We start from the raw sequence: 22,226 nt of genomic DNA, 5'->3' as shown, positions 1-22,226 counted from the left end.
GACACTATTAAGCGCAGACCGTACGAGCAAAGGCACAAAACAAAACTGTAAGAAAGCAGAGACACTCGTTAGCTAAAAGCATAGTGCGGCTATGGAAGGGCAGAAAGAGGAGCCACACGGAAGACACGAAAAGGGAGAGGCAGATGTTACGTGTGCAGGAAGCACACAAAGGAGATTCTGTTGTGAGCTGCGGTAGGAATGATCCACACGAGTATTTCAACAGGGCGGAGACCGCTGTGATGAGACCGGGGTTAGGAAGACGGTCAGCACACAGATGGGGAATGCACCAGTTTAAGGGCCGGGTAGGAGGGAGACAAGTTAGGAGAATTCAGGTAAAAAAATAAATAAAAGAAACGGCCTGAAAGACAGAAGACAAATAAGAGGGATATTTGCAAATGGATATGACAAGCAAATAAGGAAATCAGACCCGATGACTAGCAGTGACACCCAATCAGCAATCAAAAAACTCCCAATAATCACAAGTCCAGGACTGTACGGCTTCACAGGTAAATCCTACCACGTATTTAAAGAAGAGTTATTATCTATTCTTTCTATAATACACTATGTAAAATAAGTCATAACAGAAAGACAAATAGCATACAATTTCACGTCTATGAAGCATCTAAAAAACAAAATGAATGAGTAAACAAGCAAAAAGCAGAACCAGATCCATTAATACAAAAAACAAAGTGTTGGTTTAGGGGATGAACAGAATGGGTGAAGGTAGGAGACACAGGTTCCAGTTATGGAATGAGTAAGTTGTGGGAATAAACAGCACAGCATACGGAACAGTCAACGACAACGCAATCATGTTGTCTGGTGACAGATGGCAGCTGCACTTGCTGTGAGCACAGTGTAATGTATAGACTGTTCAATCACTACGTTGTACACCTGAAACTAATACAACATGGTGGGACAACAGTACTCAAAACATTTTAAAATAGTAAAATATAAACAAAAATACGTGTTCATCTCAAAGTATTCCGAAAAAATAGAAGAGGAAGGAAAATATCTAAATTCACTCCATGAGGCCAGCATTACCTGATACCAAAACCACAAAAAACACTATAAAAAGAAAGACAGAAAGAGAGAGAGAGAGAGGAAAGAAAACCACAAGCCAATGTTTTTGATGAATGAAGATGTAAAAGCTTTCAACAAAATATTAGCAAATCAAATTCCACAGTACATTTTAAAACATCCTACAATCAAATGGGATTTACCTCAGGAATGCACAAGTGCTTCAATATTTGAAAATCCAACAACGTACTACACCACATTAGCAAGAAGGGTAAAAGCTATATGATCATCTCAAGAGATATAGAAAAAAATTTTGACAAAATACAATATGTTTTCATAATAAACACTCTCAGCAGAGTGGGTTTAGACAGAACATACCCGAACGTAATTAAAGTCATATATGAAAACACACAGCTAACATCATACACAATGGTGATGAAAACTTTCCATCTAGGATCAGGAAGAAGACAAGGATGTCCACTTTCACCACTTTCATTCATCATAATACTAGATGTCCTAGCCAATCAGACAAGAAAAAAAAGTACAAAATGCATCCAAAATGCTAGGGAAGAAGTAAAACTATCACTATTTGCAGAAAACATGATAGTATACATAGAAAACCCTAAAGACTCCACCAAAAAAATTATGAGATCTGATCAATGAATTCAGTAACGTTGCAGGAAACTACGTGCCAATAATTATTTCAAATGTAAATGTACTAAACACTCTAACCAAAGACACAGGGTGTCAGGATGCATAAAAAGAGAGAGAGAGAGAGACCTATCAATATGCTGCCTACAAGGGACTCATTTCAGACCTAAAGACACCAGCAGATGCAAAGTGAGGGATGGGGAACCACGTGTATTGCTAATGGACGTCAAAAGAAAGTCAGACTGGCAATACTTACATCAGAGAAACTAGACTTTTTTGTTCTTGTGTTTCTGTCCTGCGTTGGTCTCAGGGTGATACCAGCCTCATGGAATGACTCTGAACGTGTTCCTACTCTGCCATGATTTGTAAGATTTTGATACAGATTGATGTTTTTTTATGTCTGGCAGAATTTAGTAAGGAAAGCACGTGGTCTTGTATTTTCTGTGCTAGGAAATTCCCAGATCCTAATTCATCTTTCATTCTTGTTGGTCTAAGGTTTCCTATTTCTTGAATTCACAATTCATGATTCAATCACGGATAACCTGCCCATTTTCTAAGTTATCTGACTTGTTAGTATACAAGTATTGTTTATAATAATTTGTTACCACATTACGTACTATTTTTGTACTATTTTTCTCTTACATTTCTCATTTTGACTTACAGTCTTCTTTTTCTTAGTTAATGTAGGTAAAACACTGCCATTTTTGTTTACTTTTTTGGAAAAACTGGTCATTATTTTCAATGTTTTATTACTGTTTATTTTGGTCACTATTTCTAATTTTTTTTTCTTTCTTTTGTCTGCTAATTTCAGCTAAGTTTCTTCTTTTCCTAGTTCCTTGGGCATCAGGTTGTTGTTGTCTTTTTTCTTCATCAACCATTGATAGCATAAGTTTCATTCTAACATCTAGTTTTGCTGTATCCCACAGATTTTAGAATATTGTTTTCTTTTTCTTTTTTTTTTTTTTTTTTTTTTTTGCTTTGAGACATACTTTGATTTGCTGTTTGATTTCTTATTTGGCCTACTACTTATACAATAGTATGTTGTTTAATATTTATATATTAAATATTTAATATTTACATTGTAGATTTTCCAACTCTTTTTTATTGTTGATCTTTATTTTTGTCTCATTGTGGTTGGAAGACATACTTGGCATAATTTCAGTCTTCGTAAATTTGTAATATTTGTTATGTCTCTTTTTATGTGATTTTAATCAAGGGATTCGTCTGTGTATACTTAAAATGTGTATTCTAGGGGCGCCTGGGTGGCTCAGTGGGTTAAGGCCTCTGCCTTTGGCTCAGGTCATGATCCCAGGGTCCTGGGATCGAGCCCTGCATCGGGCTCTCTGTTCAGCGGGGAGCCTGCTTCTTCCTCTCTCTCTGCCTGCCTCTCTGCCTACCCGTGATCTCTGTCAAATAAATAAATAAAAATCTTAAAAAGAAAAATGTGTATTCTATTTTTTGGATGGGATTTTTTTACAGATCTTTTAGAACTGTTTATTCTGAAGTGTGCTTTAAGTAAAAAATGTTCTTGTTGAAAAAAAAACGGTAACTTGAGCTGAGGGTGCTCATTTAACAGAAAGCTTATCAGAGGTGGGGTGGGCAGGGGGCGGGGGCAAGTGAAGAGCACAGCCACCATGAGGAGCACTGAGTGACGATGTACAGAACTGCTCAGTCACTGTCGGGAGCCGGTACAGGAGGCCTACTCTAAGAGCCGTAAGGGACTGAATATGATTGGCTGTTCATTTAGGTCCACTCTGGCGGGAGGTGCATGAGCACTGCATTGTGATTGGGTAACACTGCCTATATAAAAACGCATGCGCCGAGGGTAAAAGGGAGAGGAAAAAAAAAGCGATTAAAGAAGAAGGTTCGCCGCTACGTGAGTCTCCGAGTCGTTCTTGCGGGCCGAGAGCGACAGGTGGTGCTGAAACCCGGGATTCTCATCGTGAGAGACGCACGGAGTCGGCGACGATCAGGTAAAGAGTGCACCTATTTCTGTCTAGTGACAGGGAAAGTTCCTCAAGTCGAGGACGAGCGTAGAAAGCTTTCCGGGATGGGAAACGAGATGGCTGCATATAAAATGCTGGGGCCGCTAACTGACATTCTTAAAGCAAATGGGACCCCTTTGAAAAATAAGAAGGCTCGCTTATTTCTAAAAGAAGTGGGTCAAACCGCTCCGTGGTTCTTAGAGGAGGGATTGCTTAATATTCCCCAATGGGAATATCTAGGGGAGGACCTCAGGCGCGACCCGCGCACTACGCCGGGAACTCTCGCTGTTTGGTCCTTAGTGAAGGTCTGCTTACAATCATCCCGCGAACCCATATGCAAGGCGGTTCTACAGGGAGGAGAGATCTTAGAACAGGTAAAAGAGGAGTCTTGCAAAGGATCCTGGAGAGATTCCAGTTCTGAAAGTGAAAGCTCAGAAGAAACCTCAGACGAGGAAAACGCCCGTCTGGGTGATAAGAGAAAAGTGACGGGAGGGGGTCCCTCCGATGATCAGAGAGTGGAAGAAATGAAAAGAGAGCTTGCAAAAAAGGAGGAGGAACTAAAAAAGGCTATGGCGCAGCTCAAAATGCAGGGGGAAGTTATGGCGCAGCTGAAATTAAAAGTGAAAGAAGGAGCTATGGCGCAGTTACAAACAGAGACGGAAGTGGTAGATAACTTAGATCCTATGCCCACGCGCCCAGCCCCAACAGCGCCACCTTACGAGGGGCCTCCTCCGTATAAACCTTGCTGCGCCAAGGCCTGCTATTGTGCGAGCTGCACCGCACAGAATTGGAGAGAAGTATTAGGGCCAGAAAAAGGGTTTTTCCCCGTCATGGAAGATCAACATCAGCAAAGATATCATCAGCCCCTAGATTTTAAACTCGTAAAGCAGCTGAAGGAAGCAGTTATGTCCTATGGGCCTCAGGCTGCTTTTACGGTTTCTTTGGTTGAAACACTAGGTAGCCTTTACCTCACTCCTGAAGACTGGAGTAACTTGGCTAGAGCAGTTTTATCTGGTGGGCAATATTTAGAATGGAAGATTCAGAATCAGGACAATTGCCAGGACACGGCGCGAAGAAATGCAGCAGCAGGTAACCCACAGTGGAACCTAGACATGTTAACAGGTGCGGGACAATATTTTGGGTCACAGGCACAAAGTAATTATCCGCCAGGGGTATATCACCAGATAGCAACCGCAGCTTTGAGGGCATGGAAGACGTTAAGGGGTGCTGGAGATTTGCAAGGACAGTTATCCAAAGTGCTACAAGGGCCGAATGAGCCCTATGCAGATTTTGTGGACAGGTTGATACAAACCACTGGTAGGATGTTTGGGGACGTAGACCAGGCTATGCCCCTAGTTAAACAATTGGCTTTTGAAAATGCCAACAAATGGTGCCGAGAAGCCATTAGACCCTGGAAAGCGAAAGACTTGTCAGCGTATATCAAGGTCTGCAGGGATATCACAGGACCTCTAGTTCAGGGCCAGGTCATGGCTGCTGCTTTTGCACAAGCGTTGCAAGGTGCAAATGGGGCTAGGACCAAAGGGTGTTTCTTATGTGGGCAAGAAGGTCATATGAAAAAGGACTGCCCACAGCGCAACAGCCAGGCACGAGGAGGAAGACAGAGTCAACCAGTCCAATTTGTGAAGGTGGAAGAGGCGCATCCAAATAAAGGTTATGGAGGACCGAAACCACAGCTATGCCCCAGATGTAGAAAGGGGAATCACTGGGCTAGCGATTGCCGCTCAGTCACTGATATGGACGGAAATCGGCTGCCACCAAATAATTGGGGGAGTTCAAAAAACGGGAAGCAGGGCCTTTCCCCCCGGGGCCCGAACAAAATGTACGGGGCGGTCATGGGGCTGCCGCAGAAGGCGAGACAGATGTTTCCCCCTGCAGACCCAGAAGAGCCACCACAGGCTCAGCCGGACTTGACCTGCGTGCCACCACCCGAATGGTCTTAACCCCTGAAATGGGTGTGCAGGCGGTGCCCTCGGATTTCCATGGGGGCCCGCCAGAGGGTACTGTGGGATTACTTCTGGGTAGAAGTTCCACCACTCTTAGAGGTCTCGTTATCCACCCAGGGGTTATTGACCCAGATTTTTCAGGGGAAGTAAAAATGTTAGTTTCCTCTCCAAGAGGCATCACCATTATCAACCCTAGGGATAGGATTGCTCAACTCCTAATCCTGCCCAGCCACCATGACAGATATAAGTCTACAGGAAGGTTGCGAGATGGAGGGCTTGGATCAACAGGAAATGACTTGATGTGTCTGACTATGGATATGAGCAACAGGCCCATGACAGTCTTAAAAATAAGAGGAAAACCCTTCTGGGGGCTGTTAGATACAGGGGCAGACAAAAGTATTATAAATTTAGCTGATTGGCCAAAGCAATGGCCCCTTGTCAAGGCCAATCAAACATTAAGAGGACTAGGAATTGCTCACAGCCCAGATGTCAGCGCAGCATCTTTAGATTGGGAAGATGATGAGGGTCATAAAGGAGTCTTTCAGCCATATGTTTGTTCTCTCCCTGTAACCCTTTGGGGACGAGATGTGTTAGAGCAAATGAATATAGTATTAACTACTGAGAATCATTATAGTGAAAATGCAAGAAACATGATGAAAGCCATGGGATATGTTCCAGGCCAAGGTCTCGGGCCCAAGGGGCAAGGGACCCCTAACCCAACACCCATGGGAGGTCAGGGTTTTCCCCAGCGGCCACTGAGGCAATAAAAATAGATTGGAAGGAAAGTACTCCACGGTGGGTGCCTCAGTGGCCGTTAACTACAGAAAAACTGAGGGCTGCTAGACAATTAGTTAGAGAGCAAGTTGAGGCAGGGCATTTACGTGAATCAAGATCCCCATGGAACACCCCTATATTTGTGGTAAAGAAAAAGTCAGGAAAATGGAGATTATTACATGATCTGAGACAGATAAATGATCAGATGCAAATAATGGGGCCTGTTCAGCTGGGCCTCCCCGTTGTTACTGCCCTGCCCAGAGATTGGCCTTCTATTGTTATAGATATTAAAGATTGCTTTTTCTCTATCCCGATCCATCCGGACGACATGAAGAGGTTTGCTTTTACCTTGCCAGCTGTTAATCATTCCGAGCCTGACCAACGGTATGAATGGACAGTGCTCCCTCAGGGTATGGCTAATAGTCCCACTATGTGTCAGCTCTATGTGGGCAAGGCTCTTTTGCCAGTACGGAATAAGTTCTCAGATGTTTGCTGCTACCATTATATGGATGATATCCTAATCTGTCATAGCAATACATCGGTTCTCACCTCAGCATTCACCTTTCTGCAGCAACAGTTAGCGATGTGGGGGCTAATTGTTGCTTCTGAGAAAATACAAACAGCAAATTTAAAGGACTATCTGGGCCTACAACTCACTGACTCCACAGTAAAGCCGCAAAAGGTTCAAATTCGCAGAGATCATTTAAAGACCTTAAATGATTTCCAAAAACTCCTGGGGGATATCAATTGGATTCGTCCCTATCTGAAACTGACAAATGCAGAATTAAAACCATTATTTGATATTTTGCCAGGAGACTCCAAATTGGACTCTCCACGGGCGCTCACGCCCGAGGCTATAAAGGCACTACAATTGGTTGAGGAAAGATTGGCTTCGACTACAGCAGATAGGTGCGATCTAGACAAACCAATTTATGCCGTTGTTGTACCATCCCCAGGTTCGCCCACAGGAGTACTATGGCAAGGTGGGCCTCTTCAGTGGGTGTATTTACATAATAGTCTTGCCCGAATCATCACCCCTTATCCCATTGCTGTGGCAATAACGGCAGGCAAAGTTATCAAGACTGGCATACGAGTTCTCGGGAAGCTACCCGACTCATGCATAGTCCCCTATGACAAGAGCCAGCTATCCACCCTTGTGAACACTATAGATGAGTGGTCCATCCTGGCGACATCCTATCCCATATCATTTGACAATCATTATCCATCACATCCATTGATTGAGTTCTGTAAAGATACACATCTTATCTGGCCAAAAATTTGCAAATCAGAGCCCTTGGCCAATGCCATCACTATATTCACTGATGCCAGTAAGAAAGGAACAGGCGCTTATGTGGTTGAGGGAAAAGTCATAACAGCGGTAGTACCAGGTGAATCGGCACAGCGAACAGAACTATTAATCATTATGCTGGTTCTACAAAGGTTTCACAATCAAAACATCAATATATATTCAGATAGTAAGTATGCAGTACTAGCCGTTAGGCAGATAGAGACAGCAATTTTTTCAGCAAGCCAATCACCTATCGCCTCCCTACTAAAAAACCTCCAAGAAACGGTGCTGGCAAGGCCAGCCCCCTTTTATATTGGGCATGTAAGGGCTCATTCTGAGCTACCTGGACCAGTAGCATCTGGAAATAGAATAGCTGATAATAATGCAAGGTTTGAATTCTGTGGAGCAATAGAAGAAGCAAAAGATTATCACAGGAAATGGCATGTGAATTCATTAACGCTAAAAACAAGATTCAATATATCAAGAGCAGAGGCCCGTGACATTGTAAAAAGCTGTGGCAACTGTTGTGTTCATCTTCCGACGCCTTCCTTGGGTGTAAACCCTAAAGGCCTTATGCCCAACCATCTTTGGCAAATGGATGTAACTCATGTGCCCTCGTTTGGTCAACAACAATACTTACACCTTACCATTGATACTTGCTCCGGAATCATCATGGCTACCCCTTTAAGGGGTGAAAATGTAAAAAATGTAATGAGCCACTGCCTACGCAGCTTTGCGTGCTGGGGAATACCTAAAAGTCTGAAAACAGATAATGCCCCGGCCTATACCTCAAATACCTTTAAAAATTTTCTAGCATGCTATAATATCCAACACAGCACTGGCATACCATATAATCCCCTAGGTCAAGGAATTGTAGAACGAGCACACCTAACATGGAAAACTACCCTACAAAAAATTAAAAAAGGGGGAATAGGGGAGAGCTACTCAACACCTAATGACCTCACAAACCTTGTAAATTTTATTTTAAATTTTTTAACGCTAGATCAAGATGGTCTCTCTGCAGCAGAGCGACACTGGGGGCAACAAAAGCATACGCAAGCAATGGTAAAATGGAAAGATATACTTACGGGCCTATGGAAAGGCCCAGACCCGGTGCTTCGATGGCACCGAGGATCTCTTTGTGTTTTCCCACAGGATGCGCCATCACCCATCTGGGTGCCAGAGAGGCTCACGAGATTGGTGGCCATGGAGCCCATGGATCCTGTGGATGACATCATCTAGTCTCTCTTGTGAACCCCGACAACCTGCCGGTGCTGCTTCGACATAAACAAGACTTTGGAATAACAGCAGCCATTATTGCAGCTATCGCATCCGCCGCCGCTGCTACTGCTGCCGCGGTAGCGTTGACAACCTCGGTACAGACAGCCGCCATGCTCAACAACGTCACAGGAATGGTCGCTGAAGCATTGGCTACGCAAGAACAAATTAACGGACATTTGCATGCTGGGATCCTTATTGTAAATCAAAGGGTTGATCTTGTACAGGAACAACTTGATATCCTAGAGTCAATTGTGTCAATTAGGATGCATACATAATATGGCCGGACTTTGTATCACCCCTATAGCTCATAACAACTTATCCTTAGCAACTAACCTCTCTAGACAATTGGGAAGAATGCTTAATGGTACCTGGAACCGTCAATTTCAAAATTTAACTAAGCAATTACGAGCTCAAATTATATCCATATTCTACCAAAGTAACTATTGCACCTGTTAGTGAGTGGAAAAAATGTTACAGCAATCTGTTTCGTTCCTCAAACAGTGGGCCGGACTTGGTGCCATGGCTGTTCTCTTAATCACAGCTAACATACTAATGTTACGTTGGGTGTGTGGCTGTGTCCGTCGCAATCAATGACAATAACACCTCATGGTTCAAGCCATGATGGCTCCTGAAGCTGGTACCTCCCCCCAGATATGGCTAAGTATGCTAGATCGGTAGTCAAAGACGGGTAAGACTGATCCCACACCATAGCAACCTAAGACAGGGGCTCTTCGACCAGGGAGAGTACCCGATGACGGGTAAGCATGTGTGCTGAGGATTGGCAACCTAAGACAGGCACGATCTCAGCCATTATAAATAAATAAAAAAGGGGGAGATGTCGGGAGCCGGTACAGGAGGCCTACTCTAAGAGCCGTAAGGGACTGAATATGATTGGCTGTTCATTTAGGTCCACTCTGGCGGGAGGTGCATGAGCACTGCATTGTGATTGGGTAACACTGCCTATATAAAAACGCATGCGCCGAGGGTAAAAGGGAGAGGAAAAAAAAAGCGATTAAAGAAGAAGGTTCGCCGCTACGTGAGTCTCCGAGTCGTTCTTGCGGGCCGAGAGCGACAGTCACTATAGTGCATCCTGAAACCAGCGTAACACCGTACGTTAACTACACTGGAATTAAAATAAAAAAACATAATATAAAAAGAAAAAGAATGGATAAAGAACACACACACACACACACACACACACACACACACAATGGAGTTATTACTCAGCCATAACAAAGAATGAAATCTTTGAACCCTAGAGGATATTCTGCTAAATGAAACAAATCAGGCAGAGGAAAACAAATTCCACATGATTCCACTTACATGTGGACTCTAAAAGACAAACACACAAACAAACCAAAAACAGAAACAGACTCGTGACTACGGAGAACAAACTGAGGAGTGCCAGATGCGAGGGGTAGGAGCGGAGGGTGGGAGAAGCAGGTGGAGAGGATTAAGAGGGACAGACTTCCAGCTATAACATAAGGTCGTCACGGGATGTGACGTCCAGTGCCGGGAACACAGTCGGTAATGTTCTAATAATGCCGTGGAAATGAGAGGCGGCACCGAGACCTACTGTGCTGAGCAGGTTATAATGCACGCAAGTGCCACACCACGATGTTGTGTACCTGAAACTAATGTAATACGCAAGTCAACTACAGTTCAGTAACAAGATAAATAAATATAAAAGGAAAATGAAGCCTGGACCCAAAAAACAGACACCACAGAGCTAAGCAGTTTAGAAACACAGCTCTGGTTGGCATTCTGGTGGAGGGGACCTTGCTAAGACTGAATGAAGTGCCCCCAGGATGGCTGCAGGGACAGGAACCCAGAGGGGGACCATGCCGTCCTGGATGCACGCAGGACAGTCCAGTTGGGGGGGATCCAATGGATTCAAGAAAAACCCACCAACCAACCAGAAAAAAAAAGAAAAGAAAAGAAAAAGAGAAAGAAAAAAGAGACAGCACTTGGGTAAAATCAAAATAACAGAGTGTTTGTAGAAGTAAGTGGCCAAGAGTGTCCAATCCTCAGCTTGTGGTCCCAGATAGGCAAGTCCAACAGGATTTCCAGAGAGTGCCATACCTCCCCTCAAGTCATGTTCGTCCCTGCTATCCCGCCGGTGACACACACAATGACCAGAAAACAGGCGACCCTCAGATGCCCTCACACAGAAACATTCTGCCTGATGACAAGCTTCTGTTATGGCCACGAACGTCTACACTGCTGACCCTCAGCCAGCTCCACGTGCACGGCTACTGTCCTCCTGTTTCCTTTTCTTATTGAATACATTACACTGTGGGTTTTGTGTGTTTTAAAGGGAGCTTCTCTTTCTGTCACCCTCCACCACCCCCCCGCCCAGCACACCTGAGCGTTCCAGCGCTTGTGCTCTCTGTCGAGCTGACTGATGAGAACTTGGGCGGCCTGGATTGTCTCCTGTGCTCTGCTCACTTCAGCTTCCAGTTTGGCGGCTTCTGACGTCCTGCTCTGGAATCTGTGACAACAGTAGCATCAGTTAAAGGCAAAGGGACGTGAGAGAGATTTGACTGAATGATCCTTAGGAAAGTGAGCTTTTGTCTAAGAATGTAGTTAACGGTAATACTGATAGTAATCGTGTTCAAGATTATCGCCCACGGAGCAGACACACCAGTGCGTGGATCTGCGCACAAACTTCACGTGACGTTCAGGGCCCAGGAAGTCAGGCCCCATCAGCTGCTTCAGTTTTCCATCGTTCAAACCTCACGTCAGCCTCGAAAGGACAAACACGCTATCCTCTACCTGCTTCTTCAGGATGTGCCACGTGCCTGGAACCCTTCTAGCCCCTTTCTTATCCCTTCCTCGCTTGTATTCTAACTCCTTCAAATATCTACCTATCAAAAATATAAATAAAAGTTTAAAAATCATTTCAAATATCCAACCCAATACATATATATTTTCCCCATGTACCCATTTGCCCAGGTTTATAACTGCCCTTTCTAATTATTTTCCTTAAAAAATGCTTGTACAAGGGCGCCTGGGTGGCTCAGTGGTTTGGCTGCTGCCTTCGGCTCAGGTCATGATCTCAGGGTCCTGGGATCGAGTCCCGCATCAGGCTCTCTGCTCAGCAGGGAGCCTGCTTCTTCCTCTCTCTCTGCCTTCCTCTCTGCCTACTTGTGATCTCTCTCTGTCAAATAAATAAATAAAATCTTAAAAAAAAAAAAAATGCTTGTACAAGGTTGTTGTTTTATGAAACGAAACAGTAACATTCCAGCTGATTACCTAGTCCTTCAACAAATATGTAAGTACTTAGAAAATGCCCAGGATTGTGTGAGGCATGAGAAACAAAACAATAAGCAGCAACGAAAAAGCAGATCATGTAATCCTCAGAACAGGCCTGTCTGAACAGGTGGCATCACGGTTGCCCCCCGGAAGCAGCAGGGGTGTGTAGTGCACAGATGGGCGCATCAGACGCCACGCTCCATGGACTTGCAGTGCGCACCTTGTGGCCTCTCCGAGTGCCCAGCACCTTCTTCACTATACAAAGGAGCCAGACTTGGCTTTCCAGTATGGTGGTCGCCAGACCCATGTGGCTACTTTAATCTAAATTAACTAAGAGTAAACAATATCTGAAATTCAATTTCTCTTCCGTCCTACTGCCCACACTTCAAGGGCTAGTGGCTACCGTACTGGAGAGCGTGGGCTAGAGAGCCTCCTGGCCCCTCATCAGGCTCTACGCATGGCTCTGCTCAAGGCCGGGAAGCAGAGACCACACGTACCCAACTCAGCAGCTCAGGCTGTGCACAAGGTTCTGCCGTAGGCACTCGCTGAGGTAAGCTAACTTGCATGTTTCTGTATAAGTTGCACTAAAATGACAAATGTCTCAATTCTGTCAAGTTAGAATTATAAAATTGATAGAACACACTTATTTTTCTTTCTTCTTTCTTCGGGCCTATACAAGAATGTAAGATTGTCACTCACAACCTAGGGTCGGTTAAACCTTAATTAAGGATCAAGTAAACGGCTATTAACTAGCATTGACTTATTCTTAATAGTGACTCTAACCTGGAAAATGCCATTCCATTTTACTTAAAATTCAAATTCTGAAGGTTTTTTTTTAAATCATCCTCCCACAATACTGACAGGATGGTGCCGTGATTAACAACAGGGACTTTAGAGAGTGAGATAGTCTATAATCCACTGCCAGCTTTGTCGGTGACTGACTGTCCAAGCCAGGCGCACACACCTTCCCCACGTGCAGAATGAAAGCATATCCATCCCCTCCTCAGGTTTATGTGAGTTACTAACGATGACACATACGTAAAGTGTCCAGGACAACAGCCAACACACGGCTGCCACCTACAAATGACCCAGTAAATACTGGACACCTGGCTGAAGAGTAAGCACAGGCTCTCAGCATATGACACTGCAAGGAAAAAGTACGTTTCTCATGCTTCTCCAATTACACCCAGAAAAAAATGATGAAGTTTCTTTCCTTATCTATAACATCAAAAAAATTCAGAAATACTGAAAACACTGGATGTATGGGTCTAAGATTTCTTTTCTGGTTTTTCTTTTCTCTTCAAGTAAATATATATAAGCATAAACAAGATGATTATTTCCTGTGTGGAGAAAATAAATAATAGTTTTCAGTCTGATGGGTCTCTTTCTTGGTACAGTAATCTATATTTCTTCCATAAAAAAGGAAGGAAAATGGAACACATCACTTAAAAAAAGGTTTGTATTTAGAAAAGTTCGAGTCTTACAAAACTAAAAGTTTTGTATTTAATCACATCTTCTCCCACTTCCCAATTTTTAAGTGCAATCTTGCATGAGGGAACATGTTTTTAAACACTCAGAAGAACAAAGCTAAAAGGACAGAACAGTCTCTTACGAGACCCTGCGCGTCAGGCAGGTTGCAGGTCACGGGAGGCAGTCTGGAGAGCACGGCAATGTGGACGACAGCGTTAAGGACTGTGCCCGTGACCCCCTGCATCCCAGCCCTCCGCCCGGGGCCCCAGTGCTCAGGAGCAGACACAGGGACAGCTCCCCGACTGCAAATACACTTGTTCCTATTCCAAGTCACTGCTGAAAAAAGGAAAACCTTCAGTATTATTTCAAATGCTTCCCGACTTGAAAGTGATAAATCACTAAAGGAAGTGAAAATAATGATTTTAAGATTTTCAAAACTAAAACATTAGTTGAGGTATGTTTTCAAATATCCAAAATGCATTCTTTTTTCAAAATACATTTTAAACTTAACTTACTTCTCTTTGAGATCTGATACTTTCTGGCCAACAGAATTTAGAAGCTCCTCTAGTTTCCTTTTTCTGTCTTCAGTTTTCTTCAAATTTCTAAGATATAATTGTATAAGTTACTCTATTTTATATATCAATAACAGCAGAAACAGCCTCTTCTATCCCTTCCAAAGCCCTACCAAAATGAAACCAAGGGAGCGGAAAAAAAAAAAAAAAAAAAGGTATTCATGTGCAAAGATAAAGAGAATGAAAGAGAAAAGGACCTCAATGGAGTAGCTTTAATAAAATTTTGAAAAGTGGGGGCGGCTGGGTGGCTCAGTGGGTTAAGCCTCTGCCTTCAGCTCAGGTCATGATCCCAGGGTTCTGGGATCGAGCCCCGCGTCGGGCTCTCTCTGCTCAGCAGGGAACACGCTTCCTTTCATTTCTTTCTCTGCCTGCCTCTCTGCCTACCTGTGATCTCTGTCAAATAAATAAAATCTAAAAAAAAATTTTTTTTGAAAGATGGTTAAGATGGTTAAGTGACATAATGGAATGCAAAAACCAAAAGTTCAGGGGCTGCAGGAAGAAAAGCCAAAGAAGAATGCCAAATGCTGGGGAACAGGGACAGCAGAGCCTCTGAGGGTGACAGAGCTGAACACAGAGAGTCTTCCAATAGCTGGTATCATCAACCCGTCAACCCCAGACCCCCTCCCACATGAGAAGGGACCATCCTCTTAACTCATCCCTGACAGTCGGGCTTAGAACCCTCACCCCCCGCCCCACACCCCGGGCAGAGAGTAGGAAGACTCTTCCAGAGAAGAAGACTAGGCTCGCCCCCTCCCTGCAAAAATGCCACACTGCTGAGGCGGAAACGACCCGCCCCCAGTGCTGCGCATGCGCTTCGCACAGCCACCTAAAGGACTTCTCAGAACAGAGTGCAAGGCCTCGCACCCAGCACCCCCAGCGCCTCTGACTCAATGTGGACAGAGCTCAAAGGGGGCGATCTTCCCAACTTCCCAGGGGACGCTGATGCTGCCATTCTGGGGGTCTCGCTTGGAGAACTACTGTAATAGAATAAGGCCTTCGAAACCGTGAGATTAAACTACTGCTCGCCTAATGTCATACACCCAGCCCAGTCACTGGTCAGACACAGCAGCAACACCCGTAACTTCAGATGGGCAAGATGTCACAACGTTTTTCGACCTACATACCCTTTCTACTGTGGAGGATGTGTTCCAGAAAAATGAAGGACTACCCTAAGAAAGAGTAGGACCCGAAACAAAAGAACACAATCAGAAACGAGAGGAAGGGAACCTTGGTGAAGAGAAGTGTCAAGACAGCAGCTCTGAGTCGCAGGCCTGGGGGGACGGCCCACACAGAGCAAGACAGGAGGCTCCGGGGGAGAACAGAAAGGAAGAACACATACCACACAGAGGTTCTGAATGTGGGTGAGCTTCTGTTTTAAGGCTGTGGGTAAATATGTGGTATGTCCATACAAATCATAGTTAACTTTAACAAGGAGGAAATTAAAAAAAACAAAAAGATGTGCAAGAAAGGAAACATACCCCTAAGATACAGTATGTCTCAGCTGTGAAAAATACTTACTCTAAATCAGGGTAAAACCTGACATTATCCATTACACAAAAATATGTGACAAATTAACCCATATATATATAATATAATATATAATATATATATATATATTATATGTGTGTATGTATGTATGTGTACACACACATACCCACATATATATAAAACACACACACATATATATATACACACATCACATGTATATATAACCCGCACATATATATAACCCACATATACTTCACATAAGTATAATGAGAAAAAGCAGCTCGGGTGGCTAACAACCTCCTCGTCCAGGGTAAGAGGAAATGAGGTCACACGTATATCAGGTGAGAATGTAACTTGTCTCTTGTTCTGCGCTAGAACCAACGCTGACTTGGGCAACACCACCAGCTAAAGCAGTGAGCCCCAAAGTAAATGTGAAACTGTCCCCCTACCTGCCCAGACCATGTTTTGTGAATTATATATAACACATTTCCTCGAACTTGGAAGGAAAACACAAATCAAAAGACCCTAACTTTCCGAAACCTACTTTTTGTACCACAGTAGAATTCATTCACAGAATGTTAGCTCTCTGTGAAAGAACTTGCACCAATTATCCTCCCAACAACATAGTAATGGCAGAGGGGAAAAATGAGTTGGTTCTGCTCTCTACCTTCTTTTAATTGCTTTTTCTTTTGGTCTGACATTGAATTTTATTTAACTGATTCACGTTACATGTTTTGATGTTGTCAGCTGTCTTTTTAGATATAAACAAGACATAAAACATAAACAAACCCCAATAATTAAGTCATTAAGTTGTGGCAATTAAGCAACAGTCAGACTTCTCTCTACCAGCTCTCACTCACGATTCGAGCCCCGCCTGCTCGGCTTCCAGCGGCCGGATGCGCTCCAGGACGTGGGAGTACTGCACGTTGGCTTTAACCCACGCGGCCAGAGGGGCGGCCGCCGTGCTGGCTCGCTTTGCATTCTGGAAAATGCAGCACAAGTTAGCCAGCACCCTAATGTCATTTCAAATAAAAGCAAAGGTAATTCTAGTCTATTTTACTTAAGCATTTAATAATTTATTCCCCCCAATGAAGTTTTTGGTTGACAGTTAAAATAACAATAATGCGAATTATTATTTTCATTAAGATAACCTTGAACTTCTGCTTCAAAATGAATGTTTTTGAGCCACATAGATATTTAATATAATGATATTTTATCAATACCAGCACTCCATTAGCTATGTTTGTAATGAACACGTGTCTGTCCACAACGATGACCAAGCATCGGTTCTTCCTCTTCTGGCCCCGGGACACATCTTTACTGGATAAAAGCAACTCTGAAACCAGGTTACCAGTGTCAGAGATGCTGCACGTGACACTTTGAATAAAAGGTCTTAAAAAAATATCAGAATCCTGGAAATCAAACTATTCACTAAAATGAGATGCAAGTACTGTAGGGCTGGGTATCTGTCATTATACGACAAATATGCAGGAAGGAAGAAAGAGAAACAGACCAGGCAAGTTCGAAGTCAAGACATGACAGAGGACTTCCAGCAGGTCAGAAGGTTCAACAGCACATAGGACACTAACGGTGCTCCCCAGCCCCAGCCCGGAGTCCTGCCCCCCATCTGCAGTCAAGCCTTCTGACACAGAATCCCTACGGCTTATCTTTTTTTTTTCCACTTTTAATTTTTAGACAGTGTAAATAATCAGTAATGAAAAGTCATCACATTCCAACAAGCAGAACATTATGCAGTGTGGGAAGGGAACAGATAGCACAGCTGTTAAAAATTACCTTTGAATCAAAAGATCCCTTATTTTTATAAAGAAGTTCTTCAACGCTCTCTCTTATTTCCTTTGGAATATTTCGTGCATCAAAAGTTGCTATATCTTCTCTTACACCTCTTTTTGCAAGGAAACTAGAATCAAAACATTACTTCAAATGAGGCTACACAAAGTCTGTCACTTCTGACAGGAACACGGATTTACGTCCCGGCTTATTTATGGGGCCCTGCCCTCACCCCTTCCGCCCTGGTCTCACTCTGCCAAGAGTGCAAGCGTCTGAGAACAGGGACGATGCTCTCCCCTCAGTAAATCACAGGCAACACAGTGCTCTGTGCTGGTGCTGGCCAAAGAAATGACCACATTTACTGAGATTTCTTCAGGATCTCAGGCATTCCTTTCTCCCTCTGTGGACACTCATGTCACTTATTCTGGAGAAAGGAAAATGTAGATCTTGGCAGAGGATCACATGCAGTATCTTGAAATATTATAGCCAAGTGTGGAACTAGGGAACTAATGAGGCACAGCTCAAGAAACAATATAAGAAATATTTAAAAATATTAACAAGGGGCACCTGGCTGGCTCAGTCCGTGACTGCTAATCCAGGGAGTGACTGCTAATCCAGGGAGTGTGGGCTCGAGCCCCCTGTGCGTTGTAGACATGACTTAAAAATAAAATCTAAATAAATGAATCAACCAATCAATGTGCATTTCACTTGTGAAATAACAACATTTTTTACAAATTCAAGAACTTACCTTTTCATGCTCACCCAAGACGTGTCGAAGATACCCATCAACCTTAAAACACCCTCTAGGATATCTCTGATGACATCGGGCGGCATGCGCAGTGAGCGAATCTCTGAAAGAGACTCGGGCTTAATGTTTCCAACAGCTAGTTTAGCTTCATTGACTAGAGGCTAAAAAGAAAAGACCACTTTTTATTTTCAAAAAACATATGTAAAAGTCACTAACTCTAGAAGTTATTGCATATTTGTCATTTTATTAAAAACAACTCGACTTATTAATACCCTTTCTCTTCAAACATCAAAATGCCTTGAAACACACAAAATACAAAATCTTCACATTCTTGCCACCATGACTGTAGGAGTTTAATTTAGAAAAATCCAATTTGTTTTGAGACAATTTGCCATTTTCAAGAAGCTCCTTACATTCTACAACCAGCTGGCTGATAACTTAGTAAGGAACCAAAAAAGGGGCCCAAGAGTTTGACTTAATTCCCCTATAGCACATTTTTCTCCTAGACGAACACCATGGTTCAGGGAAGATACAGATAGTCTCTGATGACCTTCCTTCTCCCCGCAGACCTCCCCAACCCCTTCTCCTCTGTGAAAACTCTCTTCTCCTGGTCGACAGCTAGGCCAAGCTGCTAACACCACTAGGACTCCTAGACACAGTTGGGAGTCAGACCCGGCTCCAACCACATGTCCACTGGAGCTCACCTGCACTTCTTTTAATTCATCGTCAATTTTGTTTTTTCTTTCTTCAATTTTAACAACTTCTTCGGCAATTTTGTGCTTCAGTCTTTCAAGCTCTGTCTTTTGCTCACTAGCATCCTATGGGAATATTTAAATGGCATTCCAATTAATTTTCATGCACTCAGTATTTTAAAGCATTATATCAAAAATATAAGTTATCTTAAAATAACATTTTCTATTAAATATTTTTCTAATGTTAATTGACGTGAGAGTTTCTAAAATGCCTGGGAAACGAATGCTATAATTTACTATATGTTTATTATCAGAAAGTTTCAACGTTTTATTTGTTGTTAATTTTTCTGAAGAGCAAAGCAATAAATGCTTTTATATAAAAATCAAGCAACTCAGAATTGCAGAACTGAGAAAATTATCCTAAGACACATGTAACACTTGCAATGAATGATCCAGATGTTAGTAATACTATGCTCATCTCATACATGAAAAAATTGAAAATAAAATCTTCTATAATTCTAACAGCAAAGACTAACAATCCTGAGAGACTAGAGAATATTAAAACTTTGTGTTTCCATACTTTACTGTAGACAAAAGTTGAAATTGTGACAAATAATACGATGGTAAATAAATCAACAAAAACCAGTACAGAGTCCAACACTAAATTATATACTGGTGCCAGGTGTTTTTGGCCGTGCAAACATCCAGAATCCCGCATACATAAAGATGATGATTGTGCCTGATTCCATCTGGTTTGTCGATGCTTACTGAAAAACCAGAGGAAATTTTGTGAGGAAACTGTTCAAGAGCCCTCACAACGATTCTTAGCTACATTCTAATCACTCGGGGAGCTTCAACACCAACCCCTGGTGCTCTGTTGCCAAAATATATTAAAATAGTTCATCTGGGTGCAGTGAGGGCCCAGAAATATCTAAAGACGAAGGTGGTTTCAATCTGGAGCCGAAGTCGAGAATCAGGGCCCTGGCCCGCCCCTCTGCAGTCTCCCTGTCAGCCCCCTTGCCCAGCAGGCCCATCGGTGCTCCACTGCCCACCTTCCAGTCCCCACCAGCGCCCTCAGGTGGGCGCTCCCGTTCTCCACCGCACAGGGACACTCCCTCAAGGGCCCAGCTCACGTGCTGCTTCTTTTCTTAACCTGCTCCACCAACTGAAGTTACCCCTCCTCGAGATTTCATGGTATTGAATTTGTACTTTCCTTATGTCACAAACCCGGAGCTGCAAGCTTTGGAAGTTCACACGGTTTTACATTTAGCTGTCTCTCCAGACTGGACTTCGAAATAAAATGATGAACCAAAATGTCTGCTTCTTATAACTAAGCAAAATTGCCACTCTCCTGCATCTCAGCTAGACAATACCACTAGTTACTGTTGTAGAAAACCCATCTGCAAGCGGCCCGACCAGAGAGCGGCCCAGCCATCCCCGTGTGACCACGGCCCACAGCTCACCGGGCGCACACACTGCTCAACGGCCTCCTTTCGTAGACAACATCACCCTTCTCACAGACTTCGTGGGTTTCCTATCTCAAATTACTCCAGAGGTAAGTATGTGACAGGTATTTTTAATAATAAAAATGGCTGTCTGCTTTACATAAATATTTGTATTGTTCCCAAAATACCTTGAGGAAAAAGTGATGCTCAAGTTTTACAGCATGAAAATTACACTTGACTTTCTATTACATTGCTGACCAGGTCAGGTACTTGATAAAATCCTAGAAACACTTGAGTCTGTGCGTAACCATCACGTATCTGGAAATGTTGCCACTTTGGGGAGTTTCCCAGGTGCCAATGGAACTCTTCAGGCATATCAGGGGAAATCCTGATTCTGTTATTTGAGTCAGTCTAGACAACCCTCCTGTAAAGCTCACAGTCCCTGAGAACCCTCAGATCTCCAGTGAAGATGACCAAACTTACAAAGAAAGCTTCTCTTGTGAATAAGAATAAAACAATCAAGTATGGAAAATACCTACGAAAACACAGCTGGGAAACAGAAGATCCCAGCAAGTATCCCCCAAGGCCTAACGCATCAATGAAAGAGACCGACAAAAGGGATGCGTGAAGCTAAGGACCCTCCTGAGAGATACCATCACAGCAGGAATGAAACACCCATGAGAAGAATTAGAAAACGGGCAACTTTTAAAGGAAGTAGAGCAAAAAGAGGAGGACAAAGTTGAGGAAGCATAGGAACATTAGAGATGCAGAAGGGGAAGCCCACAGTCCAAGTACTAAGCATCCTGGAGAGGGAAGACAGAGACATGGAGGGAGGGAAGTCCCGACCCCACACGGCAGGGAGCCTTCCTGGGAACGGGGAGGGAAGAGTCCCGGGGGAGAAGCCACACGTGTCCAACACAGTGAACAGAAGTAAACCTAAGCCACGGCAGATCGCGTCACCTGCAGAACAACAACTTCCACAAAGTCTTGAGACAGAAAAAAGAAAACGATGACCTGCAAAGCACCGGAACAAAACGGAGCGTGGAGTGTTCCCATTACAAGAGAAGCTGGAAGGAAACGGAGCAGCACATTCTATGTCTGGAAGGAAGGGATCGTGCTTCTGGATGACTGACCATGTCAAGCATCTCTTCGAGCACTTACTGACCCTTCCTATGTCCTCTATCCCACGGGCACCTTCAAATCTGTTGCCCTTTTTAAAATTAGACTTTTTGTTTTATTGTTGTGTTCTAATGGTTTCTGTATATTCTGGATGCAAGTCAATTATCAGATTTTTGTTTTGTAAATTTTTCCCAGTCTGTGACTTGCTTTTTAATTTTCTTCAGAACGTATTTCACAGAGAAGTTTTTAATTTCGACATGGTCCAATTTCATCAACTTTTTTTCTTCTCCTATTTTGGTGTTCCATCTATAAACTCTTTGTTTCACCCAGCATCATAAACATTTCTCCTGTTTTCTTCCAAAGTTTTTAATGTTATGCTGTACGTTTAGATTTATGATCCATATTCAGTTAATTTTTGTTCAAGTTTAAGGTAAAGGTCTTGTTTATTTTTCCCTATGTGGATATTCAAATACCATTTTTTTAAAAGACTTTTCCCCCATTTTTTGGCATTTTGAATAAAATCAATAAAATGCACGTTAGCCTGTTTCTGAACTTCCTAATGTTACAGTGACCTGCTTGACCACCATGACACCATATCACACGGCCTAGAAAACTGCAGCTCAAGAATAAGTCTCCTTTGTTTAATATTTTATCTATTTATTTAGAGAGAGCAGGCAAGCATGAGAGAG

At 43.2% G+C, this 22,226-nt stretch overlaps 1 protein-coding gene across 6 annotated transcripts in view; it reads right to left on the bottom strand.

The window, feature by feature from the left end:
* DYNC2H1 (dynein cytoplasmic 2 heavy chain 1) overlaps positions 1-22,226 on the bottom strand; it is a 670,805-nt gene that overhangs the window by 149,145 nt on the left and 499,434 nt on the right. For all 6 annotated transcript variants that reach the window (XM_082683959.1, XM_082683958.1, XM_082683962.1 and 3 more), the window contains 6 exons: positions 18,986-19,099; positions 18,282-18,442; positions 17,540-17,663; positions 16,606-16,727; positions 14,201-14,287; positions 11,325-11,451 (listed from right to left, as the gene is read on the bottom strand). In XM_082683959.1, coding sequence (XP_082540085.1) covers positions 11,325-11,451; positions 14,201-14,287; positions 16,606-16,727; positions 17,540-17,663; positions 18,282-18,442; positions 18,986-19,099 — 735 coding nt within the window. The remainder of the gene's footprint in view (positions 1-11,324; positions 11,452-14,200; positions 14,288-16,605; positions 16,728-17,539; positions 17,664-18,281; positions 18,443-18,985; positions 19,100-22,226) is intronic.

This window comes from Mustela nivalis (assembly GCF_964662115.1).
Source record: "Mustela nivalis genome assembly, chromosome: 9".
In the NCBI taxonomy this organism is placed as follows: domain Eukaryota; kingdom Metazoa; phylum Chordata; class Mammalia; order Carnivora; family Mustelidae; genus Mustela; species Mustela nivalis.
Note: the sequence above shows the minus strand (reverse complement) of the source record. Positions and strands in the feature narration are given on the sequence as shown.